The sequence below is a fragment of the Lepidothrix coronata genome, unplaced genomic scaffold, assembly GCF_001604755.1.
Source record: "Lepidothrix coronata isolate B3197 unplaced genomic scaffold, Lepidothrix_coronata-1.0 Scaffold126, whole genome shotgun sequence".
NCBI classification, from domain to species: domain Eukaryota; kingdom Metazoa; phylum Chordata; class Aves; order Passeriformes; family Pipridae; genus Lepidothrix; species Lepidothrix coronata.
The window spans coordinates 1,161,632-1,181,399 of record NW_016690306.1 but is presented as its reverse complement, the minus strand read 5'-3'; the positions used below and the strand labels follow the sequence as shown (position 1 = coordinate 1,181,399).

Here is a 19,768-nt window from a genome sequence, read left to right as displayed (position 1 = left end):
GCTCTGTTTATTGCTGCCCAGCGATACAAGGTCAGTTCCCTGTGCTCCTCAGTGCTGGTGCAGGGGTGTGGTGTTTGACTTACGATGGCTCCCTGCCGGGAAGAACCGCCTTGTTCCCTGTCTGGTTCCAACAGCTGTGGGCTTCCAAAAGCACCAGAAGGTTCCCTCTTGGAGATCAATAATATCAGTGTAAAAGCCTCGAAAATTCTTTCCATTGCATCACAGAAGGTTCCGTAGTTGAAGTACACGACACAATTGATAATTTTGTAGTGTGTGGTCCCAGTGTATATTTGTATAGAAACCCCGGCGTCAATAGGGGTTGGTTTGTGAAACAAGTAAGAAATTAAGTATTTCATGAAAAGTACCGTGTTGCAACACATCACAGTGCTCCTGATTTGTTTTGTTGGACATTCAGCATGAAATGACGCTTTCAAAAACTCCATCAGTTTCTTTGATGCAAGCATTTCCTTGAACATAAAATAGATGAATTGACAGAAAAAATCTTGAACTTATCTTGTGTCCTCCTGACACTAAAAGTAGAGACCCAGGCGGGCTGTGAAGGAACGGGCCGTTTTGTGGCGGTGTGCCGTGATTCCAGGCGCGTTCCCGAATTAAATCGGTTTTCGTTCCCAAGCGGATGCCGGTCCCCCCGTTCCCGCGGCACCACCGCCCCCCGCCCCCTTCCCGCCGCACCGAGGCCCCGCCCCAGGGGGCGCGCGCGTGCGCGCCGCGGCCTCTGCGCGCCTGCGCACGGGGACACGGCCCGGCGCCTTACGCGGCTTTCGGATCATTTTGGGGGGTTATTTCCTTTTTTTTTTTCCCTTTTCCTCTGGCCGTCATTGCTCCGCCCTTCTATAAAAAGCAACACTCCAAAAGACTTTTCCAGCCTTAAAACAGTAAAGCTCCGTGAATCGGGCCGTGACCCCTGACCCGCCGAGGTCGGAGGTGACTGCCAAGATGGCGGCGGCTGTTGAGGGGCAGCGCGCGGCAGGGACGCGGCGGCCGCACTGCTGAGGGAGAGACCCGCGGGGCCGACCCTGCCCCGAGCCCGGTCCGGCCCCACCCGGCCCGCCCGACCTCCGCAGCGCTCCTCCTGCTCTCCGTGGGCGGCGCTGCCCCAGCCGGCGCTCCCGGGAGCGCGGACCCCCGTGCCATCCCGATTCCGTAGCTCCCGCCTCCACTGCCCGCCGAGCCGATCGGTTTCCGCAGTTCCTGCGGAGAGGAAGCGGCTCTGGACTGGTATCGGACGCCCTGCGTGTGCACTGACAGAAGGTTATGTGCAGACACCGATTGCTGTTGGTGTAACGATGGTGCTCAGCCGAGCTGAAGATTCCTGACTGCTGGGGGTCACGGGTCCGCTGAGGAGATGAGTGATCAAATACGACGTGACTCGGGGAAGAGTCGAAGGACCCATTGAACGAGGATGGTGCTGGTGCCAGTCTGACGGTCAGCAGTGTGTGTTGAGTGCTGCGGTTCAGAATGAATAGGAAGAAAGGAGACAAAGGATTTGAGAGCCCAAGACCATATAAATTATAAGTATCCATTTTTTTTTAAGTTGCTGTACTTGAAACCAGTGCACACTGAAACAGGCCGATCAGTAATGATTTACCTGAGAAGGTTGGAGCTATTGTTTGTGTTCTTGCATTCAGAAAACGTGTGTTGCAGGTTTATGTTTTACTGTGTAAATGGATTTACCCATGGAGTGAGTCTGTCAACCATGCAGTCTTATCTTTTGAAGATATTTACATTATGCTCTTCAGACCTTGGAGATTTTCCACACAGTGTCAGTACTACAGATCATACTACCATGTTCCATTCTTACGGCTGTGTCAAATCCTTTTCACTTAAGGGCTTTTTTATGTATAAAAAAATATTTGCCTTTGCAGCAAGCAGCTTTGTTAAGCAAATTGTCATTTTTACATTCACTATTTTGGTTGTAACCAAGCTGCAAAGCAATTGGTGGTGGATTCCAGTTGGTCTTTATATATTTCTCTCTATACCCCCTTGAATTCTTTATAAATCTGTAACACAAATGTATTTCTAAGTAGAATCATTATATACAATTATATCATCATCATCATCATCATCATCATCATCATGGCTAGGCTTTGCGAACGAAGATTTGGGAAGGGCACTACCCACGTTTGTTACAAGTGCATTGGTGGCTAAAAAGGCCAATACGAGATAGGCACGTCCGGTTGCAAAAGGCACAGCAGAAAGACTCCTTAGATGGTGTATTCTGTAAGGCACAATTCTTTCTGCGTTGTCTTTTCTCCTCAAGGGTGATCCTGCGTGCTTTCTCAAAAGCATCAGCAGCGATAAAGATAGTGTGTCTCCAGACCTCCTGATTGGAGGCCAGAGTAGACCAGTTGTGTTGATCAATATGGCCAAGGCTGAGATGTTGTTTTAGGGAGTCCTTGTATCTTCTCTTTGGGGCTCCTCTCATGCGGCAGCCAGTGGCAAGTTCACCATAAAGCAGGATCTTAAGGAGGGGTGGTCCTTCATCCTGGAGACGTGCCCTGCCCATCGCTGCTGTGTTCTCATCAACATGGCCTCAATACTTGTGACTGCTGCTTGCTCTAGAACAGATGTATTGGTCACATAATCTGACCAGTGGATGTTTAGGATTGTGTGGAGACAGTGTTGATGGAAGCACTCTAGGAGACGCAGGTGGTGGCGGTAGATGACCCATGATTTGGATCCGTATAAGAGAGTAGACAGCACTATGGCTCTGTAAACACTGATCTTTGTACTTTAATACAATTAAATGTAGGTAATGTCTGAGTCGGTTTTTAGGTGTTATTCTCTTGTAGGAATTTTTGTCATACTTGATCTCAGCTGAAGCAATATCCCCTTTTAAGGTACAGGATACGTGAGTATGTGCATATTATGTGTGATATGTTATAAAAGTTGAATTATTGCAAGATAGTATCTTGAGTCGTGAATTACAGTACTTTAATACCAGTCTTGATTAATATATAACCATTATTTTAAATAATAAGTTCTTATGGCATCATCATGGTTAGGCTTCGTGAACGAAGGTTTAGGAAGGCTCTATCCACATTTGTTACAAGCACGCTGGTGGCTCATGAGGCCAATGCGAGATAGACATATCTGATTGCAAAAGGCACAGCAGAAAGACTCCTTAGGTGGTATATTCAGCAAGACACGATTCTTATGGCATGTTTATTGTAAAAGCACATGCTATATCTTTTAATGTATAATACCTGCTTACATAAATTGTGTGTGAGAGTCAGCTCATCAGATAAATTTTTCACAGGTCTCTGATTGCAATGGCTACATACCATTTTTGATACTGTATATCACTGCAATGTTAGGCCTTGACACTGTGCCATTGGTACTGCTTTATTTTTACGTATAGATAAGTGATGTTCAAAACCGATGTTGCTATCTTCTGTAATCTTCCTGGTAATACTCATAATGGTATGATACTATGTTTGATTTTATTACAACTTTCTTGCAACTTCTATTCATTATTTGGTTTAGACCATGTAAGCGATTTAGACAACCATTAATTTTCCTTATATAAGTATATTTTATATGCAATATTTATCTATATATACTTATATCCTGTATAGCTCTCTTATTTTTTTTAAACTGGGTTAAAGTATTACTTTAAATGCTGGCGTTTATGCAAAACTTACTTATTTTAAATTTTTCTTTTCTTCCAGTACAACTCATCAGGTGGTTTGTATCAACAACATAAATTTTCAGAGAAAGTCTGTTGTAGTAAGTATTTCTTAATAAAATGTGAAAGTAGAAATTAAACATCTGGGTTTTATTCATGCTTTTAGAGGAAACAACTGCACACACAAGCTAATTACGTTGTTCAGACTCTTCATATGTTATATTTTCTAATCTGATGCCTCTCATAAGTCTGTCATTCCTTGACATACATCAAATAAAATACCTTCTAATTGTGAACACTTTAATCTCTGTACAAAAAAGGTGTCTAAATGAAGGCCACTGCATTGCAAGTAGTATTACAGAGCAATTTACAGTTCAAAATTGATGTTCATGCAGTGTTAGCTGATGTTAGAGATAGGTGTGTAGAGTTTTTTAGCCTATATGTGAGTTCACTGGGCCTTTGAAGAGACTGATGATTTCAGGCCTGAAGTCATGGAGGGTCTTTGTGAATTTAGACATCTGCTTAAATGGATTCTGCTTAGATTTTAGAAATTGTCTAAAGCTCAGATACCAAAGCCTAAATCATAGTGATGATAAATATAGTGATGCTAAGAACTTGAAATCTAGTCAATAGAGGCAGATTATTTCCGGTAAAAGAAACATGATTGTCAGTCATGTTCAGTTTTTTTGTTTTGTTTTGTTTTGTTTCACATGTGGGAAAATTCACCTGTTAAATAGCGTGGAAGACAATCTACATGTCTAAAAGGGCAAACCAGTTTCCTTTTAAAATAAACATCTTTATACCGATGATCTTTGAATTGTGCTAATAAGAATTCTTTTATATCTCCCTATTTTGTGAGTTGATAAAGATTTTACAGAAGGTTTGTTTTGTGTTTTCATAGGGTTATGTGGAACTGACAATATTTCCCACGGTTGCAAACCTGAACAGAATCAAGCTGAACAGCAAACAGTGCCGGATTTACAGAGTGAGAGTCAACGATTTAGAAGCAGCTTTCATCTATAATGATCCAACGCTGGAGGTTTGTCACCATGAGTCAAAGCAGTAAGTGGTGTGTTTAAAACTCTGCAGATTTAGTGTTTTCTGTTGCTCTTAAGCATTTTTATTTTATTTTACTCTCAAGTTTTACCTGGTAATTTCCTAATGGTGACTTTTGGTATGGTGACCTAATTTTGGGGAAGTATTCTGGCAATAATTTTTCTTCTTTAGAATTTCTTTCACTAACATACCTTTGTATTGTTTTGAAAAAGAATCAAACACTTCTTTAAAAAGTACTTTATGGGGAAAAAGTCATTGCATTTAAACTATTTGTTTGTGACAGACACTCTGTATTCCTTTATTCATCACTTATACAAGAGCTTCAATAATTCAGTTTGCAAATACAGTGTTCATTTACATGGGACACTGAGTTGCTTATCAGACCTATGAATTTTCTTTTGAGTCCTGATAGTGAACCACTCGAGTCTATTAATTCTGTAATTCTACTTGTTTTGTGACTTGATATTTTTGTTGTTGTTGCTATTGCTCGGTATGTCAAAAATTCAGAATCCTCATTGCAGGGCTTCTAAATTGTTATGAAGTGCTAGAAGTAAAGCTTTTGGTCTTTCCTATGGAATCAAACTTCCATTGTTTCTTGTGGTAGGTAAGAGTATAAGTCCTAGCACGTTACCTGAACTCACTTTGAAATTTGAAAGAAAAGTTTCAAATTTATTTACCAGCTGATATCGAAGAGCAAATTTAAAAACATGAATTGTCCCACAAGTTTTGGGGAACAAATATGGGAAGGGACTTCAGTAAAAAATCTCGTCTCTGATTTTTTTGTAAGAGAAGCACGATGGGCAAATGTTTTCCCAAAGTATTCTCTTTTGATTTATTGAAACTTATGTTCATGTTCTCACACCTTCTTTTCACTGAATTTACAATTTGCTGAATTGTTAAAGAACTTGTGGTGAAAGTGTTGTACATATTTAACAGCAGTTGATATGAAATCACAGAGACCTTTAGGTTGGAAGAGACTTACTGACAGCCAGTCCAACTCCCCTGCTCACGCAGGGTCAATTATAGCAGGTTGCACGGGGCTGTGTCCAGTTGGGTTTTGAGTATCTTCAAGGGTGGAATCCCTGCAATCTCTCCAGGCAACCTGCTCCAGTATTGATGACCCTCACAGTAAAACACATTTTCCTGTTTTCTGATAGAATTTCATGTATTGTAACTTGTGTCCACTGACAGGACCAGAGGTAGTGGGCACAAACTGAAATACAGGAGGTTCCCTCTGAACATCCGAAAACACTTCTTTACTGTGAGGGTGACTGAGCACTGCAACCCCAGAGAGATTGTGGGGGCTCCATCTTTGGAAATACTCACAAGTCATCTGGACATGCTTCTGAGCAACGGGCTGTCAGTGGCCCTGCTTGAGCTGAGGGACTGGACCAGAGACCTCCAGAGGTTCCAACCTCAGCCATTCTGTGATTCAGTAATAACTGGAATCCTGCATAACTTCTGGCAGATGTGAGAAAGAAGCATAATTTAAAATTATCAGAGTGAGCAATCCATTATGTTAAGAAAGGGATCAGGAGAGATAATTCTATAATTTTGTGCAGAGTTTTTCTGTTCAAACTATTCAAACTTAATAGAAAATCTCTGTATTTCATACCTCCTGTGTTATTCATAGTTATGAAAGACAGAGGTCACCAAATATTCATAACAAAAAATTTGTATGCGTCTTTCTCTATCTCAGAAGTCAAAGGCAACATAGGTTACAAAGTATTAGGTGAAACATGCATTTTTCAATTGAAATACCTGGTCAAAATTGGGTAATTAAATATAGCATCTCTGCTCTTAAGGCAGGATTGCAAACAGAAGTGCTAGAAATCTAAAAACTCTCAAGAATTAGGATCTCAAAATCATCAGTGGATTTCCTCTGCCATTCATTACAAAGAACTGCTTCTAGAAACAGCAGTGGTTTGTAGTAGTTTTTAATCATCTGGTCAGCTCTTCCAAGTTCTCGTTTGTTACGGCAAGTTTAGTGATGATGGCCTTTGTGCCCTTGCAGCTGAACTAGGCTGCAGCAGTTATTTTGAACAGGACACAGATTAGACATGATGTTTTGCCTCTAATGTTACAGAGACAGTTACCTTTTGCATAGTTTTCCTCAGTAGTCTGTTGAATTAGTAAACATGGAGTTAAGAGGGTTCTTGGCAACCTGTTTATTTAAAATAATTTGTTTTCAAATTATTTTTTACTCTTTCCTGTTGTGTGTAGCAAGTATGAAATAAGTTCAAGTTACAAGGTTTTGTATACAAGTATTTTCTCTTTTTTTTTGGATGATGGTTTTAGTTTCGTAGATGTTGTTTTCTAAAAGAATGCATAAAATCTTAAAAGTGTTAAAGTTGGATAAGACCTGTAAGATCATCAAGTCCAACTGTCAACCCAGCACACCATCATGTTCACCATTAAACCATGTGCCATGTCCACATGTTTTCTGAACACTTCCAGGAATGATGACTCCACCACTTCCCTGGACAGTCTGTTCCAATGCTTTACAACCCTTTCTGTGAAGAAATTTTTTCCTAATATCTGATCTGGGGCATAAGTATGTAGAAAAGTTAATTTAATGTACCCTTTCCTACTTTTTTATCAAAGTTAAGATAATTTAAAGACTTCTTACTCCCTTATTTAGAATCAGAATTCCATTAAAAATGAAAAATTCTGTGTGGAGTAAAGATTAGAAGACTTGCTACAGCATCTCTGACTTGAGAGATTATGTTTGCTGATAGGAGATGAAAGTTAAGAGAAATGGTTTGTTGTTTATGTTGTGCAAATTTTGGCATGCAAAAAACAGTTTAAAAAGGGTTGAGAAATTGGAGATTAAAAGAGCTTTATCTACGCAGTTGTTTCTGCCTCACCATGATATTCTTTGCTACTTCTTGGGTGAGATGTCAGATCACCTGTGTGTTCTGAATTTAAATATTCATCTTGTTTTCAGTTCAAATAATACTTCCGGGTTTTATCATCTATTGCTGCAAAAATCATTGACACACGATCTCTGTTGTTTCACATATTCAGTGTAGCAGGAGGGGAAACAATTTTTTTCAGTCTTGTATATTGTCACTTTTGAATATCCTTTCCTAAAAAGGTAATTAAAAATCACTAAAATTTGTAGGAAACGTTAGAAACTGTTAATTAGTGCGTTAGATATATTTTCAGCTTTAATGCCATTGCCAGTTTATCTGTCAGTCCCAAACCATAGTTTCAGGTAACAAGTGAATGAGCTTTTAGAGGCTTATCTAGAAATAAAGTCAGACTTCGATCTTGTAATTTCTTTTGGGGGCTTCAGGACAACATGGCTTTTTCTTATCAGAATAGATGGATGAACTTAGATAACGCAGTCACTTTCTCCCTGACTGAGCGAACACCTGAGTAGTGCAGTGAGGTATGAAACTATTCACACTACTTTCCCGTGTATACACAAGGTGGCAGAGAATCCCATCTTTGCCTGTGCTTTTCAGGAAGAGTTTGAAGTCTTGCAAAGACTGAAAACAGTGTTGAAGAACGTCTCTTCAGGTCATGTTTTAGGGCTGCTGTTGTTTAGTGTTACAGCTGTCCTACTTATCTTCTTTCTTTTCCTTGTAAATTGTTGCTTTCTTGATTCTGTTAATATAAAGGAAGTAGATTTGTTTTTTCTGGGCTATAAGATGTAGAAATCCCACAGTGTGTATTTTCAATACTGAGACAACTGCTTGTATCTCAGCCCTATTTATTTAAATCTGTTTTTTCTTAATCTCATGGGTGAGATTGTAAATTATTAAATAGGTGCAACAAAAGTTCAGAGTTTTGATGCAGTGGTTTGATCTGTGGTAAGCGAGGTTTGTGATGATCCTGCTGGTGCCTGGTTATGTGCTTCACGTGTTTGTGGCATAACTAGGATGCCGGGCTGAGAAGCTATTGCATTTTGTTGTTACTTCTGTGTAAAGGAAGCTATGTTTTTGCATAGCTAGCTAATGTGCACATAATGCTTTCCTGTTGCATTGCATGTTCATTTGCCTTTTTTGCAGCTGGAAGCCTGTAGTTTTTAAAGATTAAAAATATGAAGACGTTTTGATATTCTTGGTCTTCACTGTTGCTCTAGTTACAAGCAGCAGTAAGCTGTGAGAGAGCGCAATGTGGTAGCCTTCAGGACATGTCTATCTTGCAATATTTGTTCTTCTGAGAAGTCAGTGGTCAAGCCTTTAGTCTTTGCACAAAATAGAAGAATTTCCGTTTTTCATGGACTGAGCATGTGTTGCTTTAGTGCAGTAAGTAACCTTCATTTCCACTGCTTGGATGCTTGTCTAATTGTAAATTTATGATAGACTTCATTAGAAATAAATGAAGTGTCCTGGTTCCAGCCAGGACAGGGTTAATTTTTGCAGTAGCCAGGAGGGGTTGTGTCTAGGACCCGGAGGTTATTCTATACCACCTCACATCATTTTCCAGGGATGGGTGAAGGACTTCCTGCAGGGTCAGTGCAGCGTAGGAAGGGTATTGTCTGTTGTTGGGGGGGTTTCTGTGTGAATCGTTTGCCTCTTTCTTGTACCCTCTGTCCTTAGTATTGTTGCTTTTACTGTTTGTTTTCTTATCTTGCTATTTTCAGTATATTGCTCTTCCATTGAAGGGAGAGGGGGGAGTGATCCGCGTGGTTTGGAGTATTTCTGTGGGAACACTAAATAGGGGAATGCCATTCCTAAACCTCAACAGCCTTATTTGGTCCCTAATGTTGGGCAGGTACCTAACCCTGTATATGTTTCCATATATGCACTATGTGCCCATCACGGTGCTCTTTTTCAGAGCGGGAGAGGGATCAGGATTGCTCTGTTGATGTACTGTGTGATATCAGCTTATGACATGATAACATCAAGGGCAGTGAGGATCATTTCAGATGTGTATGCAGTGTTGCTCTCCTACCCTCAGGTAGGAGAGCACCCTTAGGTGCTGCCTTTGGGAGTCTATTAATAACTGTAACCAGTCTGTGGGGAGAACAGGGGAGGAGGATTTTCCCCCAGCTTTTCACCCCCTTTTTCTCCTTCAGGCCTGTTACAACAGCTTTTGAGAATTTTGATTTCCTCTGGATATTAAGGACGTTAAGGAAAGCAGACCAACAGGCACTGTGGCCACTCAAACTGCAGCTGAGCCAGAGGAACAACCAATGCTGCTAGCATTCGCCCCTATACAGAAGAAGGAATCCAAGACAAAATCCGTTTGCTTAGTGAGGGATGAAGAGGAAATAGGGCCCTCAGAATAGGAGGAAGAGGCAGGGCCAGAGATAATCGCCTGATCCCTATTGCCGGGTGAGCTGTGAGCTCTGAGAAATGATTTTAGCTGCCAGTTGGCTGAGCCTCTGGTGACCTGGCTGCTCCAATGCTGGAATATCGTGGCCCACTATATGAAACTGGATGGTAGTGAAGCCAAGCAACTGAGATCCTTGTCCTGGGATGTGGGCATTGACAAGGAGATTGGGAAGAGGACAGAAACTCAGCCTCTGGAGGCGACTCCTGTCAAACATGAGGGAAAGGCATTCTCTCAAGGAGGATCTAGTAGAGCACATCAGACCCACAAGAGTATAAGGCTTTAGTTGACACCAGCACACAATGCACTCTGATGCCATGAAGGGGCAGAATCCATCTCTACTTTTGGGGTGACAGGGGGATCCCAACAGCTGACTGTATTGGAAGCTGAAGTGAACCCGACTGGGAATGAATGGCAAAAACACCACATTTGACTGGCCCAGAGGCCCTGTGCATCCTTGGCATAGATTACCTCAGGGCAGAAGAAATTAGAGAGCTGAATACCTTGCCTGGTCTCTAGAGGACCCTTCTGCTGTGGGACTCCTGAGGGTCAAAGAACAACAGGTACTGATTGGTACCACAGTAGTGTACTGTCAACAGCACTGCACCAACTAGGACTCTGTGACCCCCATGCATGACATGATCTGTGAACTGGAGAGCCAGGGAGTGTCAGCAAGACTCTCCCGCCCTTTAACAGTTGTATATGGCCAATGTGTAAGCCCAGTGGAGAGTGGAGACTGACAGGAGACTATCATGGCCTGAACAAAGTCACACCACCATGGAATGCCGCTCTGCTGGACATGCTGGAACTTCAGTATGAACTGGAGTCCAGGACAGCAAAGTTGTGCCACCATCAATATTGTCAATGCATTCTCCATTCCTTTAGCAGCAAAGCACAGGCCACAGTTTGCCTTTACCAGGAGGGGAGTGCAGTACACCTGGAACCGACTGCCCCAGGGATAGAAACAGCCCCACTATTTGTCATGTATTGATTCAGGCTGCACTGGAAAAGCATGAGGCTCCAGAACACTTGCAGTACTTTGATGACATCCTTGAATGGGGCAACACAGCAGAGGAAGTTTTTGAGAAAGGGGAGAAGAGAATCCAGATCCTCCTGAAAGCTGGTTTTGCCACAAAACAAAGTAAGGTCAAGGGACCTACCCAGGAAATTCAGATTTTAGGAGTAAAATGGCAAGATGGATGTTGTCAGATTCTAATGGACATGGTTAACAAAGTGCTATCTATGTCCCTACTGAGTGGTAAGAACGAAACACAGGCTTTCCTGGGTGCTGTGGGTTTTTGGAGAATGCATATTCCAGATTATGGTGAGGTTGTAAACCCTCTCTCTCAAGTGACCTGGAAGAAGAATGATTTAAGTGGGGCCCTGAACAACAACAAGCTTTTGAACAAATTAAACAGGAGATTGTTCATGTAGTAGCCCTTGGGCCAGTCAGGACAGGACAGAAGAAGAACATGCTCTGCACTGCAGCCGGGGAGACTTGAGGATAACCGCTGGGGTTCTGGAGTTGGGGGTACGATGGATCTGAGGCCTGTTACACCCCAACTGAAAAAGAAATCCTGGTAGCTTAGGAAGGGGTTTGAGCTGCTTCAGAAGCGACTGGCACTGAACCACAGCTCCTCCTGGCACCTTGACTGCAAGTGCTGGGCTGGATGTTCAAAGGGAAAGTCCTTTCCTCACATCATGCCACTGGTGCTACGTGGAGTAAGATCGCTCTGGTCACACAGTGAGCTGGAATAGGAAATCTCAATCTCCCCAGGATCTTGGAAGTCATCACAAACTGGCCTGGTCTGAAGGTGAAAAGTTTGGACTACCATCAGAGGAGGAGGAAAAGGTGGCACGTGCTGAGGAGGCCCCACCATATAATCAGCTACCAGAAAATGAAAAGTGACATGCTCCTTACTCATGTTTCTTGCTGTATTGTAGCTCTACATCAAAAATGGAAAGCTGCCCTATGGAGTCCTACATGGCAGGTCACAAAAGCTATTGGGAGACAAGGCAGATCAAGTCAGGTTGCAGAGCTGAAAGCTGTCCAGCTGGCTTTAGATATTGCTGAACAAGCAAAATGGTCAGTGCTTTACCTCTAACTGTGACCCATGGACTGTAGCAAATGCTCTGTGAGGGTGGCTGGACTGATGGAAAAAGGCCAATTGGCATTCCAGAGGGAAACCCATCTGGGCTGCTGAATTGTGGCAGGACATCGCTGCCCAGGTAGAGAAGTTGGCTGTAAAAGTACATCATGTGGGTGCACACGTACCCAAGAGTTGGGCTGCAGTCTGTAATGCTGAATTGGTTGTTCAATGACATTGCCACTGTATGCCAGAACTACCATGGACAATGAGTATCTGCTCCACGTACACCAGTCACGAGCTGCTGGTGCACCTTGCAACCAGCCAACGGCACACCAGCCCTCCTGCCCTGGAAGACATCTAGGACGGATAGAACCCACAGTCATGGACTAAATGAGCTCAACAGACATCTTGGAGGGATGGCCACTGACTGTGGAAATGATACCTGTGCTTGTGTATGTATATATATATGTGTGTGTATATACATATACACATGCATGTGTATAGTAGGAAGGTGTAGGATTTGGGGATGACATAGATGGTATAAAATAAGGGGTGGATAATGTCCTAGTTCTGGCCAAGACAGGGTTAAGTTTTGCAGTAACTGTGAGGGGACATGGCCAGGACCTGACCAGGACCCAGAGGTTGTTCTGTACCACCTCAGTCATTTTCCAGGGATCAGGGAAGGGCTTACTTCTGGCTCAGGTAATAGGGCAGAGGGAGCAGTTGGGTATTTTCGGAGGTTTTCTGTGGGGTGAGCATTAATATGTGAATTGTTTGTCTCTTTCCCTGTACTCTCTGTTGTTTGTATTGTTGCTGTTACTGTTCTTGTCTTACTTCATTGCTGTTTCCAATAAATTGGTTTTATCTCAACCTGAGTTCTTTACTTTTTGTGCCTCCGGTTCTCCTCTCCAGCCCACCCTGGGGGAAGGGGGAAAAGGGGAAGTGATTGAGTGGTGCGTGGTTTGGAGTGTTTCAGTAGGAACACTAAATTGGGGAATACTGCTCCTAAACCATGACACAAAGGTGTAGAGAACTTTTGAAAAAGGGGAGGACAAAGTCCTTAAGCTTGGGTAGGAATGAAAATTAGGTTTTTCAGTGCTGATTCAAATCATTGCCTTATTAATAAATTACATATATGTGTACAAATTATCTATTTAAAACATGCTGTATATAATATGTGCTATGTCATATATATACTCCAATATCAAGTGCTAATTCTATCTCGGAAGCAAAGTAAAATAGTAAATGAATTACAGGTAATGAAGAGTAATTAATTGCTTGTAGATCGAAGAACTTATTTTGCCAAGTTGATGTTAAGTACTGTAAGAAGACAGTGCTTTGTAGACATGTTTAGCACATATATTTGTAGCACTGGTGCAGCTAATAGTGAGAAATGCTATGGAAAGTTGACATGGAGCTATTTGGATTCAGTTAGTAGCTTTAAAAAGTAAGCCTCTGCAGGATCTCTTCTTTATGAGCTGCATGCACTTGGGGTGTAATTAACAGTGTTTGGGGTGAATTCTGATAATAAGATGTATCTCTACCAGAAAGAAAACATGAATGCATATTTTTTTTTCATTGTCAGTCTATGCTTAGCATCAGGACAATTTATCATTGTTCCTTGGGCTGTCACTTTTGGCTTGTGCTCTGTTTTTGTTAAAATGGCCATATCCAGTTTATGGAGAATAGTTCAGCCTATGAAAAAATTAATCTGTGGTACTAAGCTTTTAATGGATTCTTTTACAATGAATCAGCCATTTGAATTAGAACACTTCACAAAAATAGAAATATCAGAATAGACTGTTTTCCATAAAATGTTAAACTCCGTGGAGTCTACCTTTTTTACTGTAAAATCATAACCTTTTCCTGTCTGTGAACTCACTGATGTTTGAAGTGTAGCCACAAGCTCATCACAATCCTCAAATCTGGAGAAAATTCTCACTGATGTATTGGAAAGGGATCCCCTATCAAAAATAGTCAATTTTCAGAACCAATTTAGATTAAAATTAAAAACTTTCAGACTTTACAGTCTAACAGAATGTTACTGTTGTTTGCTGTTGGTAGTTTTTTTAATTACTAATATAGTTCTTAGTCATGCTCATGTTCATGGCTAGGCTTCATCCAGTCTTTTTTTAAATAGAGTTTTTCTGATGGTATTTGTTTGCCTTTCTAGGATGCCATTTGAAGAGAGTTTAAAACAACATTGGCTAGGGTATTTCTTTGACCCCTCAGTATGACAGGTCAGGGAGGTAAACCAACTGAAAGCTGTCTGAAAAAAAGACTTTTTTTCCATTTGGCACTTTGAGCTGGATCCCTACGAAGTCAGGTGAACAGTAGTCTCCTTAGTGAGTGAGGGAGTAGGAATGAGTGACTGAGACTAGGAGACAGCACATCAGCTGGAGTTTAAGTGATTTTGAATTATTCTGGAGCCATAGCTGGAGTTATGGTATATTCCAGTATACAAATTCAAACTTTTGCATTTAAAACTTGTTGGTGTTAGATCCTATCTATAGGTACACTTCAGCTGTGAAAAAGGAAAAAAACTGTATTAAAACTTGAGTGTTTAAAATTTGGGTGTTTCTATGCTCAAATGGTCCCATTTACTATTCATGTCTGATTTTCAGGAGCTTCCAAGCAAAGTAGACAAGTTTACTGCTCCTGACATTCTCAGTCCTGGTAGTGGTGCCAGGGAATTTGTGCACTATAATTGCCAAAGATGAAGAACTACATGAAAATATGTTCTCATATTTCCGTGTTTTAGCAAAGTTTTTTATACGTGGAAGACTAAGAATATTAAGCATGGTGTTTTACATATCTAGACTTACAGAATGATACTGGCATGGTTAATTACACTTCATTCTTCCAAATAAGGTACTGTAATTTGGGTTGTTTTCTCTGTGGGTGGTGAATAGAGAATGGTTAGATGAAAGCAAAATCCTGAAATGAGGTCATGTCTGCTTTGTGTGGACTTCAGATTCCATGGAAGGTGGAGTCCCCAGCCAAAAGTTAATTTACTCCATTGTGGTATAGCAATCTTGCATCTGGGTCAGGGCAACCCCCAGTATCAATACAGGCTGGGGGATGAAGGGATTGCAAGCAGCCCTGTGGAGAAAGACTTTGGGGTGCTGGGAGATAAGAGGCTCAACATGAGCCGTCAAGGTGTGCTCGCAGCCCAAAAAGGCAACCTTGTCCTGGGCTGCCTCACTTGCACATGGGCAGCAGGGTGAGGAGAGGTGATTCTGCCCCTCCCCTCGGCTCTGGTGAGACCCCACTCTGGTGAGTGCTGTATCCAACTCTGGAGTCCTCAGCACAGGAAGGACAGGGACCTGTTAGAGCATGCCCAGAGGAGGGCTGTGGAGATGATCAGAGGGATGGAGCACCTATCTGTGGTGAAAGGCTGAGAGAGCTGGGGCTGTTCAACCTCAAGAAGACATGGCTCTGGGAAGATCTTACTGCAACCTTCCAGTACTTAAAGGGGGCTTATAAGAAGGACAGGGACAGACTTTTTGGTAGGGCCTGTTGTGATAGGACAAAGAGTAATGGTTTTAAACTAAAGAAGGGTAGATTTAGACTAGATATAAAGAACTCTTTTACTGTGAGCACCGTGAAACCCTGGAACTAGTTTCCCAGGGAGGTGGTAAATGCCCCATCCCTGGAAACACTGAAGGTGTGGTTGGACAGGACTCTGAGCAACCTCATGTGGTGCAAGATGTCTCTATCTATTGCAGGGGGGTTGAAATAAATGACCTTTAAAGGTCCCTTCCAACCCAAACTCTTCTGTGGTTCTGTGATTATATAGTGGCTTTATGCTTGTTGTGTTTCTGCCTCTAGTGTTTGGATTCATCGGTGGTACCCAAATTCTGGGGAAAAGGTGATAAGTAATTCTTTTCATGTATAGAGTTGTGCAAGCTTTTGAAGAACTTTGTGTACTGGAGGATTAGAATTAAGAAAGATTTTGCTCCCATGTGTAGTGGTTGGATTTTGGTAGCAGGGAGGGGCTACAGGGGTGGCTTCTGTTAGAATCTGCTAGAAGCTTCCCCTGTCCTGTGGAGCCAATGCCAGCTGGCTCCAGGACAGACTTCCTGCTGCTTGCCAAGGCCAAGCCAATTAGGAGCAATAGTAACGCCTCTGTGATAATACGTTTAAGAACAGAAGATTGTTGTGCAAAAAAAATTCCAGCCAGGGAAGAGTGGAGTGAGAACACGGGAACAACAAGGTAGACCCCAAGGTCAGTGCAGAAGGAGGGGCAGGAGGTGCTCCAGGCACCGGAGCTGAGGCCCTGCAGCCCGTGGTGCAGCCCATGGTGGAGCAGCTCTGCCCCTGCAGCCCATGGAGGACCATTGGAGTGCAGAGACCCACCTGCAGCCCATGGAGGAACCCATGCTGGAGCAGGTGGATGCATGAAGGAGACTGACCCTGTGGGAGGCCCAAGATGGAGCAGGGTCCTGCTGGGGAACTGCAGCCCGAGGAGGGGAAGACAACAGTGGAGCAGGTTTTTCCCGGGTAGGACTTGTGGCCCCTGTGGGGGACCCATGTCGATACAGCTCATTGGTGAAGGACTGCACTCCATGGAGGAGTGACCCACGGGACAGCAGTTTGGGAAGAACTGCTGCCCGAGGGATGGACTCACGACAGAGAGGTCCATCAAGGACTGTCTCCTGTGGGAGGGACCCCACAGGAGCAAGGGAAGGACTTCTCTCCCTGAGCAGCGGCAGAAACTACAACTGACCGTAACCCCCATTCCCTGTCCCCTTGCACCACTGGGGGGGAGGAGGGAGAACATGGAAAAAGGGGTGGGGGGAAGGTGTTTTTAAGGCTGTTTTATTTCTTATTTCTCACTCTTTGGCTCTTATCCTATTAGTAATAAATTTAAGTACTATCCCCACTTTGAGTCTGTTTTGCCCACAGGGGTAATCAGTAAGTGACCTCTCCCAGCTGTTATCTCAGCTCATGAGTCCTTAGCTGTTTTTTTTTTCTCTCCTCTGTCCAGTTGCAGAGGGGAGTTAGAGAATGGCCTTAGTGAGTATCTGGCATCTGGCCAGGGTCAACCTGCTACACCATGCTTTTATTTTTGAATGTGACTGGTCATCCTCTAGAATCTCAACTTAAGCACATTAAATAATAAGATAACATCCTGCTCATAAGCATTTTAATAGCAGACATATGCATGTTCCTGTTCATTTCAGTAGAAAACAGTTAATCTAAGTCATAGCTGAAGTAATGGTATGACTTTGGAATGAAATGAGCAGTTAATTAGCAGCTGATATATAGTAGCTAACCTGATTACAAAAATTTGGGTCTGCAATTTAAATGAATTATGGTAACACTTTAAAAAAGAAAAATGTTTCTAGGGACTGAAAAGTATAACGCGTATTTCTGTGTTTGTATATTAAGACCAAAACTCTAACCTGTAGTATTTTATGTGATATTTACAAGTGCATAAAAAAACCCTCTTCCTATCCATCAAGCTAAGGGAGGAAAAATACCATTGCCGAGCTAAAATCTTACTACATTTAGAAAAGCAACATAAGAGCAAAACTGAATATGAGGAAGCAGATCTTCAAGACAGATCTTTAGAAAAAAGATGCAAACTTAACCCAAAATTAAAAAAAAAAAACAGAATTTTAAATTTCTAGCCCAATAAATGTAAATATTACTCTTATTGGCAAGAAAAGAACACTGAGCATTTCTCACTTAATTTATTGGGCATTATTGCTGCTTAAGTCTTTTTGATCATATAGCACTTCTGCAAGAGCCACGTTTTAAGTTCTGGTTGTTGAAATCTAAGCTTTACTCCTTTTCTCTTCCACTCCTTTAAAAGCAAAACAAAACATGTGGTTGAAGATGGGCCTTGAAATTCAGTATAGAAACTGTATAACTGCCAAAATTGGTTTTTTTGTGGTTCAGCACAACTGCAGTTTAAGAATTAACTGGGTATTTCTGACAGGAGGAATCTCAACTATTTTTCCAATGCCTATGCTGCTGCAGTCAGTGCTGTGGACCCAGATGCTGGAAATGGAGAACTCTGCATTAAGGTTCCCTCGGAGCTGTGGAAACATGTTGATGGTAAAGAGACCATACTGCAAGCTTAATTTAAGATGCCGTGGAGTTGTTGGCTACAAATTTGCATAGGAAGATAGTAGATTTAAATAAGTAGAGGTAGTGTTACGTTATTTTATGAAATTATGGTTACTGTTTCCTTATCACCTGTATCTTTCCACTGGAAGTCTGAAAAAATACCTTTACACTTCTTGGTAATATGGGGAAATGGTAGCAAGGTTTCTTAACACTCTTTACAAGCATACTCTTGGGTGGTCATGACTCCAAAAGACTATTTGAGGAAGTGGGAATATTGGAGTATATTGGGTGCTAAATTTTAATTTTGAGGTTACTTACAACGTGTATGATCCAACAGAGAAAATAATTTACAAGGATATAGCTATATCCATAATCATGCAAAGCTATATCAATTTTATCCCATCTCACTTTGAAGAATGGTTATTTTAAAATTGATTTGGTAGTGGAAGTAGACTGCTTTATAAACTGGCATACTAGATCCTGGGGTAAGTAGCTGTTTGAATAAATTACCCTCCGGTGTTGATTATTTTCTTACATGGATCTTATTGGTTTCTTGTATGATTTTCTTACATGGTTTAATCAGTTTTTCCCATGGATTTATGAGACCTGTGAGAGAATAATAACAACTGGATCATGAAGCTGACTCACACAGTGTTGTCAGATGCACCTTAATGGGAAAGACATTTTTGTTTCTTTTAATTTTTGTATAAGTTCCTGTTGCCTTACTTGCAAGCCTAGAAAGGAAAATATTCAAGCATGTATAATTTCACTTTTCAAAGTTTGAATGCCAAAATATGGTGAGACCTGTGGGATAAATTTCAGTGTATGCTTGAATTTCTTTTCTTGCAAGTCTATTCATAGGTAAAATTTCTGTGAAACTAAACCAAAGCAAAGACACTTAAGTTACAGGAAAAGCATTAACTATAATAAGAGGTTTTAAGCAACTGCACATGAAAATATTATGTCTTTTAAGAATGTGCCTGCTACATGCAGTTTTTGTAGAACATTATTTCAGCAATGTACGAAGAGATTATGCTTAGGGTACAATCAGTGTATAAATATGCTTTACTGCTGGGAAATTGGAAGATGAAATGTAGCTCCAATTGCAGCTTTTATTAATTAATAAAGATTCCTATAAATCTTTATATGCTTAGGAGGTCTCAGGTTTTAAGGTTTTGAGTTGTACATTTTAAATGGACCCAGAAGTCCATGAAAATGAAGTAAACACGTAATCTTGAAAGACTAAGAGTCCAAAACTGAATTATTATTCTGAAATAACTTTTATGTAAGTTGTATATATTTACTCCAATTTTGGTCTTTGTGCTGCAGAGTTAAAAGTCCTGAAGGTGCATATAAACTTCTCTCTGGACCAGCCGAAAGGAGGCCTTCATTTTGTGGTACCCAACATGGAGGGCAACATGGCAGAAAGAGGGGCTCATGTCTTTTCGTGTGGTTATCAGAATTCTACAAGGTAAGAAGACTGTCTTTGAATGTTACACTATATTTCCTACTTAGTGTTGGAAATACAAATAATTTCTTTGAATTCTTTTAAGTTTGAAAAATTCTAGGACTTAAGTTGTGCCTGAAAGGAGCTTACTGATGTGAAGTA

General features: G+C 41.6%; 1 protein-coding gene across 3 annotated transcripts in view; it reads left to right on the top strand.

Moving 5' to 3' along the window:
• The first annotated feature begins 1,101 nt into the window (after positions 1-1,101).
• Positions 1,102-19,768, top strand: part of TAF2 (TATA-box binding protein associated factor 2) — a 66,196-nt gene continuing 47,529 nt past the window's right edge. Inside the window, exons 1-5 of one of the 3 annotated variants that reach the window (XM_017826437.1) lie at positions 1,102-1,532; positions 3,696-3,750; positions 4,551-4,711; positions 18,029-18,147; positions 19,489-19,630. In XM_017826437.1, coding sequence (XP_017681926.1) covers positions 1,480-1,532; positions 3,696-3,750; positions 4,551-4,711; positions 18,029-18,147; positions 19,489-19,630 — 530 coding nt within the window. In that variant the 5' untranslated portion in view covers positions 1,102-1,479. Of the gene's footprint in view, positions 1,533-3,695; positions 3,751-4,550; positions 4,712-14,842; positions 14,953-18,028; positions 18,148-19,488; positions 19,631-19,768 lie in introns of those variants that run through there. The other 2 variants (XM_017826438.1, XM_017826439.1) reach the window with 2 other exon arrangements.